Source organism: Maniola jurtina, chromosome 12 (genome assembly GCF_905333055.1).
Source record: "Maniola jurtina chromosome 12, ilManJurt1.1, whole genome shotgun sequence".
In the NCBI taxonomy this organism is placed as follows: domain Eukaryota; kingdom Metazoa; phylum Arthropoda; class Insecta; order Lepidoptera; family Nymphalidae; genus Maniola; species Maniola jurtina.
Window position 1 is genome coordinate 829,249 of NC_060040.1, and position 19,289 is coordinate 848,537.

Consider the following 19,289-nt stretch of genomic DNA (forward strand, 5'->3'; position numbering starts at 1 on the left):
TGAAGAGTTTATCGACTGTTAGCATCATTACTTCTATTTCTTGTTGTTTATTTATACTTTTCTGAAAGGTATTTTTGGGAACCCATAATTTACTTAAATAGAAATATCTTCTTTTGCAGCATCACTGTTTTCTTTGAGAATTGTTAGTATATAAAGTTAGGATTAGTTTCGCTCTGCCGATTGACGTGGTTGGCGACTGGATTGTTTATTTTCTTCTTTGTCTCGTCAACTCCCTGAAGCAGGAAGTTGGGAGTGTTGTCCTGCTTATGTTGTCGTTTGTCCAGTTCCTTGGCTAGCTCCTCTACGAACTGCCCACCCGTCTGCCTGAAGAAAAGACAAATTAGTTTCAAAGTGGCAGAGAATTGAGCTGATCTTATTTTGGTAGGTTTGTCGGAGTGTGATGCCAATAAATTCTGTATAGTATTTGCGTTTTTTGTATAAATAATATCAGTACTAATAAACTAAAAAATAAAAACTAATGTACCTACATAATTATGTGCTTAGTGTTCTTAAATCTGGAAGATGCTCTTTTTTGTAAATACCCAACTCAGATAAGATAAATGGCAGAAAATAATAACCTAAAAAAAATAGTGTTTATTTTTTCTTGTACTTTTTGTTGAGAGTTGTTATTTGGTCCTTTAGAAATCCTTAACCAGTGTCAGACCAGCCCCACGGTTGTGTAAGAAAAAGGAATCATCATTATCGTGATCGGTAGCAAATTCTGCTCCTTGATTGGCTGTGGGAAAAGTGAACAGGGAATTCTAGCAATCAAGGGGCAGAATTTGCTGTTTGTTTTTCTGTCACAATTAGGCTGGACTGTAAAATGCGTGGTGCCTCAGAGAATGAAAACGTACCGCCCAGTGGCCCTGCCACTTTCCACGTCATCGTCACGATCTACCAAGATCTTGACCAGAGTTGTGGAACGCATGGTTCCTCAGTGAATAAGAACGTACCGTTCAGTGCCCCTGCCGCTCTCGACGTCGTCGTCAGGGCCCTGGTACATGGAGTAGCCACGACGAGACAGTTCCTCGTCGGGCGTCAGACCAGGGTTGTGAAACGCGTGGTTCTTGTCGGGGTTCATTTTGAGCTTTCTGCAAATAAAAATTCCAAAAATTAGGTGGAATCCGCTTCAGTAAATATACCAATGAATAAAAATTGGCCTTAAGTTGGAACTGCTTTAATGCTTACCGGTTAATTCGCATAATGGTTAATGTGTGAATCTTCAGGAAGTGACGTAACCACTTCGTCTCCAACCTGAAAGCTACAAAGCTCTTAGGATGGATGACATATCCAAGATTTGGTAATTGCAGGATGAGAAGACGTAATTATTCACAAGAAAAATGGTGAAACAAAAGTGGTAGAGTAGACGGATTTATATACTCACATGTTAGGTAGAAGGGTCAGAAAGTTTCAAGAAGATATCGAGGCCAAATCGAAGTAAAAGATGTTGTTGAAATGTTATTGTAATATAAGAAAAATAGAGCTTCTGTTACTTCTATATAAAGCGAAATACTGCTCACTGACCAATCACGAAATCTCAGGAACTATGTATATACTTATAAACTTGAAATTTGGAAGGTAGGTTCTTCCTAAGGCGTAGGTATCAGGCGCCCGCTGGCGCTGAGGTCCTGACCTTGAGGACCTTGCAGCGTAGACTGGCAACCCGCGAGCAGAGCACGCCGCTGATCAGCAGCAGCAGTAGCAATGCCGCGCCGAACACGCTCATCACTAAGATCGTATTATTGCAGGTATAACTTATACTTACTGAACTCGCAGTCGCCCGCTGGCGCTGAGGTCGCTGACCTTGCGGCGCAGACTGGCGACCTGCGCGCAGAGCACGCCGCTGATCAGCAGCAGCAGCAGCAATGCCGCGCCGAACACGCTCACCACTATGATCGTGTTTTGGTCCTGAAATACCAGGGCTTCATCATTAAAATAACGTTTTTACCTTATTTGCTATCATTTATTTAGATTTAAGATGAATAGGTATAACATAGGTTTCCATAATTCAGCAAGATATTTCAAAAAATTATGCTCAACCATCTGCTACGGCACTTTAAACTAAATAAATTACTTCACTCGGAGGCGGGAGCAATATGGTTTTACATGGTTATGGTCGAACAGCAATCGATGCGAGCGCAATGCTTTTAAAACATACATATTATATTCGATGCGTGACAGAACTCGCAAAATGCAATTGGAATTTTCTGTGATTTGTCTAAAGCATTCGATTGCGTTGATCACGAGACTCTCTTAGCTAAATTGAGCCACTATGGAATCAAAGACACTGCGTTTAGTCTCATTGCGTTTTATCTCAGTGATCGTATACAAACTGCAGGTGTAAATGATGTGAAGGCATCCGGATCAGCCGCATTAATAGGTGTTCCTCAAGGCTCTATCCTAGGTCCTTTCATGTTCTTGACATACATAAACGATTTAGCATATTTCATCCAAAATACTTGCGGCAACTTTACTATTTGCTGATGATACGTCTTTGATTTTTAAAGTACCTAGATAGAATTGAGAATAATTTTGACGATTATGTAAATAGAACTATATCGCAAGTTACTCACTGGCTTACTGTTAAAAATTTGCTTTTAAATGCAAAGAAAACTAAGTGTGTCGAATTCGCACTGCCCAATACAAAACGATAAATGACATTAATTTTTGATGGTAGAGGAGACCACCGTGTTCCTGGCGATAACTTTAGATGCAAAGCTACAATGGAACGCCCATATATCAACACTTGCTGGTAAACTCAGCTCTGCTGCTTACGCTGTTAGAAAGATTCGACAGATAACTGACGTGGAAACTGCAAAAATTGTATATCCATCCCATTCCATTCCGTTTCATTCTACTCTATTCATAATAAACCATTACGAATTATTAGGGCGCTTGCCTAGAAGATGCCTATTTACTCTTAACTTGAAGGTAACCATAGTCAAATTGGAGGGAACGTTGAATCTTTTTGCTTATGTTCCCATTATCAATACTATAAACACTCAAACTAAGCATCATGATAAGCGGATAACGTGTCAGCGTCGTAATCAGAGTTATCTCAAGAATTTTGTGATACCATCGATAGATAGTGACGAATTCTCACACGATAGAAAAATTGTCACAGCGTCTATGAAACGAAATATGTACCCATTTTGCTGTAAAAACATCACACTTCAGTCTAAAATTATAAAAGCGAAAGGTTGTGTGTATGTATGTATGTTTGTTACTCCTTCAAGCAAAAACTACTGGACGGATTCGGCTGAAATTTAGAATTAATGTATAATATACCCTGGATTAACACAAAGGCCACTTTGACAGACAGCAGAGTGACATTAATAGCTCCGTTACTAACTCGCGACCCAAAAAGAGGGGTGTTATAAGTTTGACGTGTGTATCTGTCTGTGGCATCGTAGCTCCTAAACTAATGAACCGATTTTTTTTTTGTTTGAAAGGTGGCTTGATCGAGAGTGTTCTTAGCTATAATCCAAGAAAATCGGTTCAGCCGTTTGAAAGTTTTCAGCTCTTTTCCAGTGACTGTAACCTTCACTTGTCGGGGGTGTTATAAATTTTTAATTTACACTTGTTATTCTTTGGGTACGGAAATCTAAAAAGCAACCTTACAAACGAAGGCATATTTTTAGAACTTATTAAAATGAAGACAGTCTACAAGATGTGAGGTTTACTTTATCCAAAACCAAAGATACTGAGAGGTACTACGATTATGAGGTTTGTGTAGTAAGCAAACCCTACCCATTGCTTGGTTTGTTTTTAAATAACTACCTATAGATAAACGTCGTACGAGTAGATTTATGACAGTAATTAGAAAGAACTTTGTAAAAGTTTATTTTAACAGTAAAAACTGTACTTACCTATCGTTTATCACTTAGCACAAATCATTTACTCATATAACTTAGGATGAATCATTTTATTGTGACTCTTTTGCTATCTTTCTTTCGACCAAAGACCATAAACTTCTAGCATGCTACATTTTTCCCCTTACAAACCTTAACAGTTAACACCTAAATTACCTATAAGGTACCTACTAAGAAGATGTATCATAATACTACAAATAGCTGGCAAATAGTTACTGTTCTATTTCTAAAGTCTACACCTAGTACCTAGGAAAATCAGAATTATTTATTTATATTAATATTTACCTACTCACCATGATATTAAGTTATATGACACATGGTCTTCCACCGGAGCGCCAACACGCACTGAGTCGTTATCTTCATCCACTGATAACAAAACATTGATAAGTGATAAGACATCTCAGCCACGCGTGCGTCTTTGCTGTATTATTTTATTTTATTATAAGCCAGCTGCATATTTACGCCTACAAAATAGTTGAAGCAATAACTTTAGAAATAATTTTTGCACTTTCTTAAGGCACTTAGTATTTCAATTTTTCAGCAAGACAAAAAGTTATTTAAGTACTAGCTGATGCCCGCAGCTTCGCCCGCGTGGATTGGTCAGATCCCCTGTAGCATCAGGATTGAGGAGTTGGACTCCAAATTTTTTATGAAACAATGTCGCAAAGTTCCTCTATCGATTAAAGAAGAAATGACGCAAATCGGTTCAGAAATCTCGGAGTTTTCGGTGTACATAGGTAGAAAAACACAACTCCCTTTTTGAAAGTCGGTTAAAAAGTAGCCTATGTTACTCCCTGATCAATTCTCTACTTGTCTGTGAAAACCCCGTCAAAATCGGTCCAGCCGTTCCGAAGATTAGCCTTTTCAAACAGACAGACAGACAGACAGACAGACAGACAGACAAAAATTTTAAAAACGTGTGATTCAGTGTTGGTATCGTTCAAATAACCATATGAGCTTAATATGAGGTAGTTATTTCGAAATTACAGACAGACACTCCAATTTTATTTATTAGTATAGATTATTATAATATTATCGTTAACAAATATATCCGTTAATCAATAATAATCATTATACCTACTCCTACTTGTATTGTATCACTCCTATTGTATCACATTGAATTTAAAAGAGGTGACTACTGATTTTCTTGCAAACTTTTATCAGTAGAATTTGCTTGCCAAATCATGAGACAGACAGACAGACTTGTCTGTCCATAATCTCTTAAGTCCTGATAGGCCTATTAGATACATGAACATTTATTTTTTGATTTTGGAATGAGTCATTTGTTTAGTTTTAATTAAGAACTAGCTCATGCCCGCGACTTCATCCGCGCTACTACTTATACAAATTGAAAAATTGAATTTTCAAAAATCCTCTCTTAGTGGATTTCTACGTCATAATAGCAATCTGCCTGCCGAATTTCAGCCTGATTCGTCCAGTAGTTTGGGCTGTGCGTTGATAGACCAGTCAGTCAGTCATTTACTGTTATGTATTTAGATTCAGATGACTAAACACAGGTCTTTTACTGTGCAATGCTGCATTATAAGAATTCCTTTTGTTACAAACCATCAATAGCTCATCGGTGGGGCGGTCCGGAATGCGTAAGGTCGGTCGTAAGTTCAACCTCATCAATTGACTATGTATCTACCTGTATTGTAGGCTACTTTTTATCCCGGAAAATCAAAGAGTTCCCACGGGATTTCAAAAAACCTAAATCCACGCGGGCGAAGTCGCGGGCATCGGCTAGTACCTAATATTTTCAGGATCCGATTTTTAACAAAAGCAAAGTCGTGAGTACAACTTTAATTTAAAACTGACATCTCCATTATCGAGACAAAAGGTCTAGATTAACAAAAGAACTTGAACTTTGATGCACAATTTGATATTATTATCTTTCGGACATCATTGTTAGTTGTAATTTTCGATTCCAATAATTGGGTTCAGATTTTATGAAATAATTTAAATATGTAATTTACGAAAAGTACGTATTAATTCAACTGAGCGATTCTCAATAGTTTTACTAATTATGAATTGATGCAAGGCGCTCTGTCACTCGGTCCATACAAACGTAGTTAGATTCTCATTTGAATAATACCTAAGCAATCAAAGTCAATTACGTGGCTTTGGAGCGAGCCCGCACAGCGAATAAAAATCGCGCGCTTTTTTTTTCAATTCTGTAACACTTGCAATCATAGATATACCTAGAGATGCTTGCACTGCGATTTAAATTCGCGAGGAAAAAATCTGATTTGATACAAATTTCACGCGGTGCGATTTAAATTCGCGCGAATATTTTGTGCAATATGGAGTGTATGGCGCTCACCGCATGCGCAGTGCGTGTGCAGGAATTCCGTATGCGGAAAATAAATCGCGCCAATAAAAATCGCAACAGTAAAAATCGCTGTGCTGGCTAGGTCTTAGGCTGAAATCTATAGACGGCACTTTGACTTTGCTCAGACTCAAGACACTGTTAACATGAGACAGATATTTTATAATAATAATAATAAATAAACTTTTTATTTAGAGCAACAAGGACTCAATATTGTTAGTACTTAGTACAAATCTTATTCTATGTTACTTATTTATTACTTTAAAACCTACATCTTACTTAATCAAACCTAATTTAAACTATCTTTTTAAGATTTATGCAGCTGTAATAATACAGACTCGTTTTAACAGTATCTTAAGTCTGAGCAAAGTCAAAGTGCACTCTATAGATTTCAACCTTAGATTCGATCGCGTCGATCCATATTCCATAGTAGAGCATATTTTGACGATTCAAAAGTACCTACCAGTAAAAGTTTATTTAAATAAAAATATTTCTATTCTATTCTATTTTATTCAGGAATTTCTTTCGAGACATGCAGGTAGCAGGTTCTATAGAACAATTTATTAGACTGATGAATTATACTCGTAAATGTCACTTGAATTGTTGAAGCCCTGAATCTAACCCCAGTCCGTTGATTCCATGCAGCCTAACCCCTAAGCTATCACAGCTTGTCATACAATAAAAGGTCTGATAAGGCATCTGATTTGTAGCCGAGTCATATATCTACATGTCAGAGATAAGATCTCTTGGTGACAGTTGGCGGTACAAGCAATGAATCATGGCTTGTGTTGCTCATTCGAAGGTCGGAATTTGATCGTGAGCACATGTTAGGGGTCGGAAGGTCAGAGGTCGGTAAAAACGGTAAAGAGTTTAATATCTGGCGCCTTGCTCTATCATTGTCGAAATTCTGGTGCGTTTTCATTGTTGTTGTACGGAATTCCAATTTTATTGATTTAAGAATCATAAAAAATATAATTTGGAATGAAATTAATAAATGAATGTAGGTGCCTATTTAATATGTAAATATTTACTTCCCCGCTAAACATGCCCTGATTATAATTTATGCGAAAATGTGTTTTTGTGGTTTGTTTTGTTGGTTTGTCCTTCAATCATGCCACAAAGGAACAACGAATCGATGTGATTTTTACATGAATATAGTTAAAAACCTGGTGAGTGATACAGGCAACTTGTATCCCAGAAAATCAAATAGCCCCGAGGGATTAAAAACCCACGCGGACTAAGTCGCGCGTATATCATAGTAGCTGTTCTACAATAGATTTCATTATTTAGAGGCTGCTTACTTCGGCGTGAAGTTTTTCGGTACACCGTGCATTGAGAATTCGTTATTCCGTGATTCGCCATCACATGTTTTCGTTGTTACGATATGAACGTTTCGTTGGTCCGTGCTTTCATCAACACATAATTCGTTATTGCAAACTTTCGGTGATATCGGCGTAGTTCGAAGTCATAGAGCGGACTCAACCCTATCGAAAAGTCGGACGATAAAACCGTATGGTTTAACCGATCCCGTGTTACAATGGACACATGCAGATCTACAATGGTGTTGTTATAATGAGATCAAACTGACACAGCAATGCCATCGCGCCAGAAGTGGCGGGTCACGTTTGTTTTGAAGAACACAAAAGATTTGACTTTAGGAATGCAGAATATTCTATTGATATACGATATATTGTTATGGTTTCATAATGATATTGATGGTTCATAGTTCAAACTATTTTTTACGTGTAGAGAAAAGTTTAAGTACCCAATCATCTGTATACAAAAGAAAAACTGACTGACATATCAAAGTACTCACATCGGGGAACCACAGTTTCTAAAAATTTGAGAATTTGAATTTTCGAACCTAATTGCCTATCCACTAAAATACACAAATCAGGTGCAACGTTGCAGCATGCGATATGCAACGCCCGCATCCACTAATTTATAAGTTCAGGTTAAAGTAAAAATAGTTTAATTAGCCAACAAGTGTAAATTAAAAATTTATAACACCCCCGACAAGTGAAGATTACAGTAACTGGAAAAGATCTGATAACTTTCAAACGGCTGAACCGATTTTCTTGGATTATAGCTCAAAACACTCTCGATCAAGCCACCTTTCAAACAAAAAAAACTAAATCAAAATCGGTTCTTTAGTTTAGGAGCTATGATGCCACAGACAGATACACCTACCTAGTTCCTTTACGCTACAATAACTGAATAGATATGGCTGGGGAATAGAAATAGCTGCCCAGTTACTGCAGTAGTGAGCTGGCGATGGGATCATGAAGCTTTCACTAATATGACTAATACCTACTCATAGCACAATCAAAACAAACTTGTAAGAGATTGCTTTAGCAATAAAGCCGCCTTTGCACGTCTTGTATAGTTTCTTCTGTTTTGTTGGAGGATATAATTATGTAGATATATGTTTGTGTGTGTAATAAAGAATTCTAAATAAATAATCAAACCTTCATTATTTTACTTAGTAGGTAAGTAGTGGATTTGTCTTTCGGGAATACTTATAGGAGCTAAAGGTAATACCCGTTAAGCTGGCTCGTCCGTAAAACATGAAGGGCGTAGTCTCACTGTATCTATGTATTACGATATGCTAATAGCTAATAGTATGAAACATCGGCTTAAGCTTCAATAGCCCGTGGCAAATCGCCTTCGTTTTAATTTCTTAATAGTGACCTTTGCAAGAAGTTTAAGTACAGTCAGCCATAATATTAATATTCTATTATCTATGTACTTTTAAGCTTACATCCCGTGCTCTGGTCATTTAAATACTTACACCAAGACTTGCCTTTAGCAATAAGGCCACCCACCAAGAGCAATCTCCACCAGGCAACATTTGGTGAAAGAAGACATAGATATACACAGACCATACATACACAGAATCTTATATAGTAATATAATATATTGTGTAAATAAATGTGTATGTAGAAATGAATAAATAATAATTAATTATATCAATAAACATAATAAATGACATTTTTTTTGATTAACTATTAAAATAACTATTTAAATCATAAATACAACTATTATAAATAACCTGTATCACTGTACTGACTGTATCAAGTAAACAGATAACCATCATTCCTCACATCTGTACATCTGGTTTCCGCCCACAGGCTCTTCAGTGTTCACCGATTTGGTTCAAATCATAACGAATGTTGCACAGCATTTTGACATTTTAATCATGTTTCGAAATGGGGTAAAGATCATAGACATGCACTTATTTGAAGCATTTAGTAGGTATCTACTTATTCCGCATTTGTTATCAATTAAAATCTGTAGATATTACCCACATATTATTAGCTAAACTAGGTGGTATCTGCAGCACTTCGTTCGCGATCTGTCTTTTCAAGAGGGAATGGGCATTTTCTAGGTAAGCGCGTTCCATCTTAGGCCATATTATCATCACTTTCCATCAGGTGTGATTGTGATTAAGCGCTTGCCAAAAAATGTTACTATGACTTCGCTGTCCATCCCTCCGTCTCTCCGTCTCGCGTCTGTTTGTCAGTGGGCTGTAGCCTGTATCTCTTGAACCGTAATATGTAGAGAGTTGGTATTATCTTGCCGCTATAACAACAACATAACAAGAAATCCAAAATGGCTGCCATGAAAATTAAAAAAAAAATAGGTTTATTTCTTGTACGATGGCATGGAACCCTTTCGCTGGTATCGCACCCTTATGGGTTGATTATGATGATTTTTTTTTTATTCACTATAGGCAAGCGCTTGACCACAATCACACCTTTTTTTTTATACACAGGAAATGCCTAACGCATACCCTTCCGGAGTAAACGGAGGGGTTATGTGGGGCTTGCACCCACTAAAACCTGTGTACCACAATCACACCTGATGGAAAGTGATGATGTGGTCTAAGATGGGACGCGTTTACCTAGAAGGTGCCTATTCACTCTTGTTTTTTTGTTATTATTTTATTATATATTATAATGAACTGGAAGATAATGATGATTTTAGTAAAATGTGGCAGTGTTTTGAAGGTCGCTCACAGGCGTATAGGTGCTATATTGGGCATTGAGCAATATAAAATCGTGCCGGCCATCACATATCATACCACATAATATAAAATAATGGCAATAATTACAGCAACGCTCGTACTTGGGTTACGAGTGTACGCTACTCACGACTCATCATCGTTTTTTTCATTTTTTGACTTGTACGCTTCAACTTAAGAGGGCTCTCTCCGTCACTCGTTTCATACAAACGTAGTTCCAATTTCATTTGAATATTAAGCAACCAAAGTCCATGAAATTTTGCAGACATATTCTAGAAACTAATATCTATGTCTGTGGTTAAAATATTCGGTTTCAAAGTTACGCGGTCTTAAAAATTTACATACAAATCTTTGAGCCCCTGTAATTTTAAAACTACATATTTTTAGAAAAATCTAAAACACCACAGACACAGATATTAGTTTCTAGAATATGTCTTACATAATTTCATGGACTACTTACTATTCAAATGAATATTCATGGATTGCTTACTATTCAAATGAAATTGGAACTACGATTGTATGAAACGAGTGACGGAGAGAGCCCTGTTAAGTGACCGTTAAAGCAATTAACTAATTAGTTAACATCATTAGTCATGGTTAATCACTAGTAATTTGTGTCTGTCAATATTTACTACTTAATTTTTTTACATTAACTATTATCACAGGTACATATAAAAAGTTCTGATTCACTGTAAGACTCAGCAACGCCCAGCCTTGGACCAAGATTTTCTAAACAATTCCAGTTTTCTTTTTAAATTCCAGGGATGGAAAATAAAGAGGATTTACCTTTCACAAATTACATCGGCAGGGGTCAGGGCCCATGGTTGAGCTTGAGAAGTCATGTTGTATGGACTATACCTATAATTTATTTACATAGACATTATCGACATCAGACTTTTTCAAAATCAATTTTAACAACATCACTTGTGTTCGAATAAGTCATAACCCTACCAAGTTTCTCATTTTTATTTTATAACTAGAGGAGGCACGCGACTTCGTCCGCGTGGATTTAGGTTTTTAAAGTTCCCGTGGGAACTGTTTGATTTTCCGGGATAAAAAGTTGCCTATGTCAATTACAGAGACGCAAGCTACCTCGGTACCTTTCATACAAATCAGTTAAGCGGATGGGTTTTTGGGAATCCCGTGGGAACTCTTTGATTTTTCAGGATAAAAAGCCTGAACCAAACGTCAGATTCGGTTAAACTGTTGAAAAGGTAGCAAACATACAGACAGACAGATAGAGAGACACTTTCGCATTTATAATATTAGTATGGATTGTGCGTAAATACATATTTTATGAAACCATGTTCTTCCAACAAAAATCTGAATCTTGCAACCATACGTAAGTAATATTTTATTGCACAGATGCTTAATCTCAATAATCGAATCAGAGGTCGTGAGCTCGTAAAATGCCAAGCTAAGTCTCCGTATTTAATATAGAGCACTTCACTTGACTGTCGATTCACTCCCCTGCCATTATGCCATGCAACCACTTTATGTAATTTTGTTGCATCATTGTTACGCCGGTTCCACACTCCACAGGTCACGTTGGTCCCACGATGGCCCCAATACTATTCGCCCAACGCCCAACGTGTGGATCGGGAAATTAGCATTGGCACCAACGTAGGGAGTTGACCACTCTGCGTCGGTTTTTTCAAAGGAATCTGCGCCAACGCTCACACGTTGCAGCCAACAACATCAGGCTTGTAGTTATATTAACGTTGGCTCTAAGTAGATATTATTTGTAGGTCAAATATCTCGTCATTTTTAAGAAAAAATATAAATAAATTGAATAACTACTCTATCATGCAGTATTATAAATCACAATCATTTCAGGACTCATGCTATTTGGACTTCATTTACCAGTACTTACGGTTTAATTTCGTTTAAATTCGTAACCGTGGGAGATACCCTCATTATGTAATTTTAGGTTTTTGTAGAGATGAATCATTTCACAGGTAGCATGTGAAATATCACGAGAAAAGCCTTTTCATATTATGTAACTTGCTACTTTACCTTTGAAAAATCACGATGCAAATGTCACGAAGATTGAAAGTTATTAAATAGGTATGTTTAACTAATTCTGCTTATTTTTTAATCGACCTGAGCTAAAACGCTAAAGAGTGAGCGATCGAGAACACTTGCATTCGCTGCGTTTTAGATATAGGCAAAATATTAATATATAAAAATTAATGTAGCAAACGAGTGTAAGTGCGAAAACTGAAAAAATTTATTGCGCGCCTTCCGTCTGCTTGAGGCCCTTTGTCAAGTATTAGTGGCACCGGGTAACCAAACCCTTAGGTATGCCTAACTAGTTATGTGTGGCACAACTTAAAAAAAAAAGTTCTAAAAATCAATTCGAAGTGATCTGTGAAATCACTGTGAAGAATAACATTAATTTTACCAAATGAAAAGTAGCAATTATACCCATCTCTGGTATTTAGGCGGTTCGAATTTGGAACACAAATCACCCGTCCTCCTAAACTAATGGCTAGCTAATGCTCTTTATTGGAAGGTTACCGTAACATGTTAGAATGGTCTTAACTATGATTAATATGTTTTAAGCGCATTTGTAAGTTTAACGCACGAAAACGTAAAATAGCTTTTAGCGAATAGCTCACTATATTCAAATCCTTCATTCTCGGTATGTGAATCTATCGAAACATTTGCGTTTGTGATATTATTCTTCATTTGCTTGTAATATTAGTGATATTGTGCGGGAACTGCACTTTGACGACCGCCCTGGCGCTGTAGTCTTATTAGTGGGAGGATCCGGGTTCGATTTCCGGTCGGGGTTTGGAATTGTATAATTTCTAAATTTCTAGACTGGTCTGGTGGGAGGCTTTGAACGTGGCTAGTTACCACCCTACCGGCAAAGCCGTGCACCAAGCGATTTACAATATCTACGAGGTTTAACTGCTTGAACAATAAGCTATAGGTATCTACTTCGTTTTATATTTTTGTAACTTACCTACCCATATTTTTTGTGTAAACTGAGTTCGTCTGTAAATAAGTTTCAATTTGCAAGTGTTATCTGATGTTTGGTGGGAATCGCATGATACTGTGACATTGTTAGAGTCGCCCAAAAAACTGCAATCATCTCTGTAATATGTAGGTATATTCATTGTTATTCACTGTAAATAAGACAATTAAACCAGATTCGTAATATCAAGTTTTTCAATGGCGTCCATTTTGATGATATATCTGTGGGAGAATAATTATTAAAATATTAAGTTTATTTGAGTAAAAATTTACTAATGCATGCTCCAAGCAAGCAAGTTGATTCTGTACTCATATTTATGTCATAACATACCTACCTATTATATTAGGACCAGATTAACCGTTCATTCGCTTATTATTTCTGTTTTTAGTTAAGGTGCACTATCACGGGTATGCCCGCGAAATTCTTTGATTTGGTATTAGTTTGCAAATTGCGAAATAGCAAAGAATTTCGCGGGCAGACCCGTATAGTGCACCTTAAAGGCGGTTAAACCATAATAATATTTTTCAAGATACTTTTTCCTAAATAACCTCTGAAACAATAAGAAAAATGGTTGACACACACCCGCAATATTTTTGAAAGACCTAGCCCACACCGGTCCACGAGAAAACAATTCGAGCCCACTTTACGTGCCTGAAGTTTTCTTTTCAAGTTTTATTTTATTACTTTGTCTGCGTGATTAATATACATGTATGTCGGCGACAATCCCAGAATATACAGCCATTATTGTAATTCATAGATCATAACAAACATTAATTCAAGTTACAATGATAATTATTTACACTCTAGCCTTTAAAATCACATTAATAAAATTAAGTATTCAGAAACATGTCTACTCTTCCACTCTTCTTCCAAAAGTTAGCTTTTCCCGCCGAGACACGCCCTCTGGCGTGGTCAACGTGATTTGTCGAAAATGGAGTCAATTAACATTTTCTATATTTCTTAATTAAATAATTATCTAGTTAAATAACATAATAAACATCTTAAGAATAATAAGATATTTAATTAATATCGAAACAAACAACAGAAGTTACTAAATTCTATTAGGACAATAATTCTACAGTATTGGCGCCAATTCAGTATGAAAAAGAGATCTTCAGGAAACTCACTAGGCGGCGCTAGGATCGTGGAGGTTTTTAAACAAGGAGGTTCTATATATGAATAAATCTTAGACCGAAAAAGGTTATTATTAAAGAAGATTCTATATAATAATTTTATAAAGCAAACACGCCCACATGTACTTACCTATAGTGTAATACCTACCCATGCCAAATTCCAGCTTCGTAGTCCTATAGTCTCTAAGCTAAGCCACCGGTGGACGGACAGACAGACGTAGGACATGGCAAAACTATAAGAGTTTCTTGTTTTATGGAACCCTAAAAATGAGAGAGGCAAAAGAAAAAGACACAGAAACAGTTAAGTAATACCTTCTTAGATTATAAAAGCGTAAAGAAGATTCTGCCCATTTTTAAAAGCCAGAAAATGGCGCGGCCACGGAACTCTTCTTGTACGAGTCAGATTCGCACTTGACCGGTTTTTTAGTTTCATTGTGTTTCTTCTTATTTTGGGTGCAATAAAAACCTTTTACTTATCTATCTAGTACTTAGATTCAAAAGTGTACAGAATCCTCTTCATTGTGAATGCCAGGAAATGGATAAAATATGACACATCATTGATTTAAAAGTCCTCTCCGTCACTCGTTTCATACAATCGTAGTTCCAATTTCATTTGAATATTAAGCAACCAAAGTCCATGAAATTTTGCAGACTTTTTTTTTATTTTTTATTTAATTAATTAATTATTTAATTAGAACGGACCTTTTAAGTCCAATTACACTAATTAAATTAAGTTACACATTAAAAATAAATTTGTTAAGTCAATAATCAGATATGTCAACTACAAATTATCACAAAAGTGCAGGATCTGACATATTCTAGAAACTAATATCTATGTCTGTGGTTTTCCAGATTTCTGTTAAAATATTCGGTTTCAAAGATACGCGGTCTTAAAAATTTTCATACAAATCTTTGAGCCCCTGTAATTTTAAAACTACATATTTTTAGAAAAATCTAAAACGCCACAGACACAGATATTAGTTTCTAGAATATGTCTGCAAAATTTCATGGACTTTGGTTGCTTAATATTCAAATGAAATAGGAACTACGATTGTATGAAGCGAGTGACGGAGACAGCCCTGTTAAGGGGCTTTAAATCACTGTCCGTCACTTTCTTATGGATCGTGAGCACAGATTGGCGGGGTTCGCGCAGGCGTAAAGTGGCGCGGCCTTATCGGTGTAATGCATCCTCTTGTTGAGCCTTGACCGGGAATCGAAGCCGCATTGTTGTGCGCCTTACCGCCCGAAAGCGATAACTTTGTTGATTTATTTAAACCCATTAACGATTACCTTTTTTTTTGTACGTGGAAATCCTCATGGACATCCACTGCGTAGAGCCGGGCTCTTACCGGCTGAAAACTCTTGCTGTCTCTTTGTCGGCCATGTACCATCCTTGCAGCCTACAACACAGCAACACTTTTGCCCCTTAAACTACCTTTGCTCCTCCTTTTCTCTTCTTCATCCTTGTCCTTCATAACTACTTCGTTCGGCGTAGTTTGCAACAGTCATCCAATTTTCTTCGTTTGCTTTTACAGGTTATCGCGATGAAGTATATTTGAGGACTCTCAGACACTTTGGTGAGCGCTGTGGACACATAAGTTTCGTCTAGGGCTAGTTTTTATTTTTCACCCAACTGGCTAATAGAACGTACTTTTAAAGCGGAATTTACATTACGAAATTAGTTTCACGACATTTATTTCATTACTAGCTGTGCCCGCGACTTCGTTCGCGTGGAATAGTGACTTTTCGCGCTTTATATAGCCACGGACGCTCAGGCGCGAGGCGCCGTGATTCTTTAAATTGACATAACTTTTTTATTTATGAACCGATTGACATGAAATAAACACTAAATCCTAAGTGAAGCTTACTACAATATATTAGTGAAAACCGTATCTAAATTGAATAAGCCGTTTCTGAGATTAGCGTGCACAAACACACAGACAAACAGACAAACAGACAAACAGACAAACAGACAAAAAAAAAATTAATTACAATTTCGGGTTCGGCATCGCTATAATAACAACCCCTGCTACTTTTTTTTTTATATATTTCCATTGTACAGACACCACTTTTCTACAATTTTATTATATGTATAGATTAATTGCATGTGTAAACGTAAATTTCGTAATGCATGCATTACATTACATTACATGTGCAATTGATAATGAAATTAATGTCGTGAAACTAATTTCGTACACACACACACACACTATTTGGGATATATTAATATATTAATGTCAATTATAGAGACGCAAGCTAGCTCGGTACCTTTCATAAAAATCGGTTAAGCGGATGGGTTTTTGGGAATCCCATGGGAACTCTTTGATTTTTCCGGGATAAAAGTAGCCTATGTCCGTCCCCGGGATGTAGGCTAACTCTGTACCCATTTAAATCGGTTCAGCGGTTGGGCCGTGAAAACGTAGCACAGAGACAGACAGACATACTTTCGCATTTATAATAATAAGTAAGTATGGATGGATAAAAGACCCTATTGCCATGCTACATGCATAAAAGTATTACCTATATTTTTTGCACATTGTATTATAATTAATATAATATACCTGGAAATGAAATAATAGACTGTTAATTGAATTACTGAATGCGCTATTAGTTTCTAATGCAGCCTTAAACCTAAGATGCTGTCTCACGTGCCTGTGAGATAAGGAGGCGTGACCTTGAAAAGATTTAATTCCTCATTGTTGCCACACTAAGAGCTTGCGATATAAATTACAATGCGTGTGAAAACACCACAATGGCCTGTAAACGGATTATGTTACCTGCTTGCGTCAGCTTAAGATGTACTTAGGTAGGTACCTACAAAAAGTGGTATTGTTACATTTGTGACCCCTTTCAATTTTAAGGTTTATACATTTCTTGAAGTAATAATGCAATGGCTTCCCAGATCTTTCCGCATCGGATAGACTGGACTAAAAGAATGATAATAAATAGGTTTTTCTATTTACTATAGGCACACGTTTGACCACAATAACACCTAATGAAATTGACCATTTGGCCTAAGATGGAATGTCGACGACATAAGGATGAAAACTTGGCCAGCTGCGTCATTCTGTATGGTGATAAAAAGTAGAAGTGTGACGAGATTGAAAAGCTCCTGAGCGCACTCTTCGAAATAGATCTTATAAAACTAATTTAAGCCGACAACCTTAAAGTTTACAGTTATTATTAGATTTTGAGTAATGAGGGACCGAAGGCTTAAAGTCATTTCCGAAGCTCGGAGAGCATGTAGGCAGTGTCCTTACTTTGCGACATTGGTTTTCCTTGAGTATGGCAGTTTAATTTTGTCGTCCAGGGGTTGTTTAACTAGCCAAATCTGAAATGTCCACCACTAGACAGATCTAGTGAATAAGTAATTAGTCTCCGAATTGCCTAATATATCATACGGCCTAGTTTAATTGTTCGATATCGCCGACAATAGGAAAACGAAACAAAGGGTGTGCCAACATCCTCAGCCGATCTCCGCTCCCGGCCGGACATGCAAATAATGGAACAATTACACCATTGCTTCACACCAAGTAACGCGACGTGTCGATTGATTTACCGTCATTCGTCATGAAACTCGACTTTTGTATACATAAAATAGTTATAAATACAGGGTGTAGCCAGAAATCTAGCAAAAACGTGATAATAATGATGATGATACCATAAAAAATAGGATTTAAAAAAAAACTGTATTTCTTAAAAGTTCACAATATATTGCAAATAAAACATGTGACTAAGGTCAACAAACGTTCCGTAAATAGGTCACTCGTAGGTGGGGCATTGACCCAAGTTTTGCACGCTGTACAATGCGGGTTTGAAAAATACTAAATCCCTAAAACTTCAAGATAAGGCTAAGGTTAAGGTTATTAGCATTGGATTGTGTCAAAGTAGTATTATAATAACGCTTAGTTTTTGCTAGCGTTCTCGTTACACCCTGTATAGGTAATACCGGCTGCGTAGACGTGGTTAGTTGAAGTCAGCCCGACTAGGTTCGAACTCATCCGGGGTCCCGTTTTAAAGGAACTCTGCTCGCGTATAACCATGATAGTACAACCGGACCCATATTTTGTATATTTTTATAACTAGCTGTTGCCTGCGACTTCGTCCGCGTCTGTCTGCCTTCCACATACTTTCTACTAAAAAACTTTCATACAACTTTGTCCTGACAATAACGAACACAAAAAAACGGCCAAGTGCGAGTCAGACTCGCGCACCGAGGGTTCAGTACTCAGGTATTTTTTCCGACATTTTGCACGATAAATCAAAAACTATTATGCATAAAAATAAATAAAACTCTGTTTTAGAATGTACAGAATTTATAGCACTTTCATATCATACCCGACTTTGTATAGTTATCTTACGTTGAAAATTCAAAATACTAATTAATTTTTATTTGTTCATGAACACATTTTTTCTTGTGATGAAATTCGCGGTTTTCGGATTTTTGCCTTTACCTACTTGTGCTATAAGACCTACCTACCTGCCAGATTTTATGATTCTAGGTCAACGGGAAGTAGGTACCTATAGGTTTCTTGACAGACACCACTGACAGACAGACAACGAAGTGATCTTGAGTAAAGATTAATTCATCAAAGCGAAACTAAAAGTAAGTGCATGCTCACGAACTAGATGGCAGCGCATGTTGTACATCTCGCGCTGAAGTATGACGTGTGTCAGAGACATAAATGTTACACTGCATGGTAAATTAAGTACACAGATATTCCGCTGCCATAATTGATGATGTCTATATTTTTGAAAGTGTCTCTTGTACACTAATAAAAAACAATGTAAGTGTCACCGTAAAATTGTAAATACGGTAGGATTATAATCTATTTCGCCGTTCGCGCGATTGTGAAGCTCTCTATTGAGAGATCTATATGTTGCAGCGAAATTTTATTGACTAGTGAAACAACTGATAATATTACCCAATAGAACCTAAGTGCCAGAA

The 19,289-nt window shown here is 36.9% G+C and overlaps 1 protein-coding gene across 2 annotated transcripts; it reads right to left on the reverse strand.

Annotated features, from left to right (window-relative positions):
• Positions 1-54: 54 nt before the first annotated feature.
• LOC123870596 lies at positions 55-4,234 on the reverse strand. Of its 2 annotated transcripts, XM_045913957.1 has the most exons (5): positions 4,166-4,234; positions 1,766-1,908; positions 1,189-1,254; positions 954-1,091; positions 55-324 (listed from the first exon to the last, which is right to left on the reverse strand). In XM_045913957.1, exons 1-5 carry the CDS (start codon positions 4,166-4,168, stop codon positions 144-146), a joined length of 531 nt encoding a protein of 176 aa, XP_045769913.1. In that variant the 5' UTR covers positions 4,169-4,234; the 3' UTR covers positions 55-143. The 2 variants fall into 2 exon arrangements, with proteins under 2 accessions (XP_045769913.1, XP_045769914.1); XM_045913958.1 differs by lacking the exon at positions 1,189-1,254.
• Positions 4,235-19,289: the final 15,055 nt, after the last annotated feature.

Coding starts and splice junctions, on each gene's coding strand:
- LOC123870596 (XM_045913957.1), bottom strand. Junction 1,092..1,188: donor ACCATTATGCGAATTAACCG/GTAAGCATTAAA, acceptor TTTTATTTGCAG/AAAGCTCAAAATGAACCCCG. Junction 325..953: donor AGCGGCAGGGGCACTGAACG/GTACGTTCTTAT, acceptor TCTTTTCTTCAG/GCAGACGGGTGGGCAGTTCG.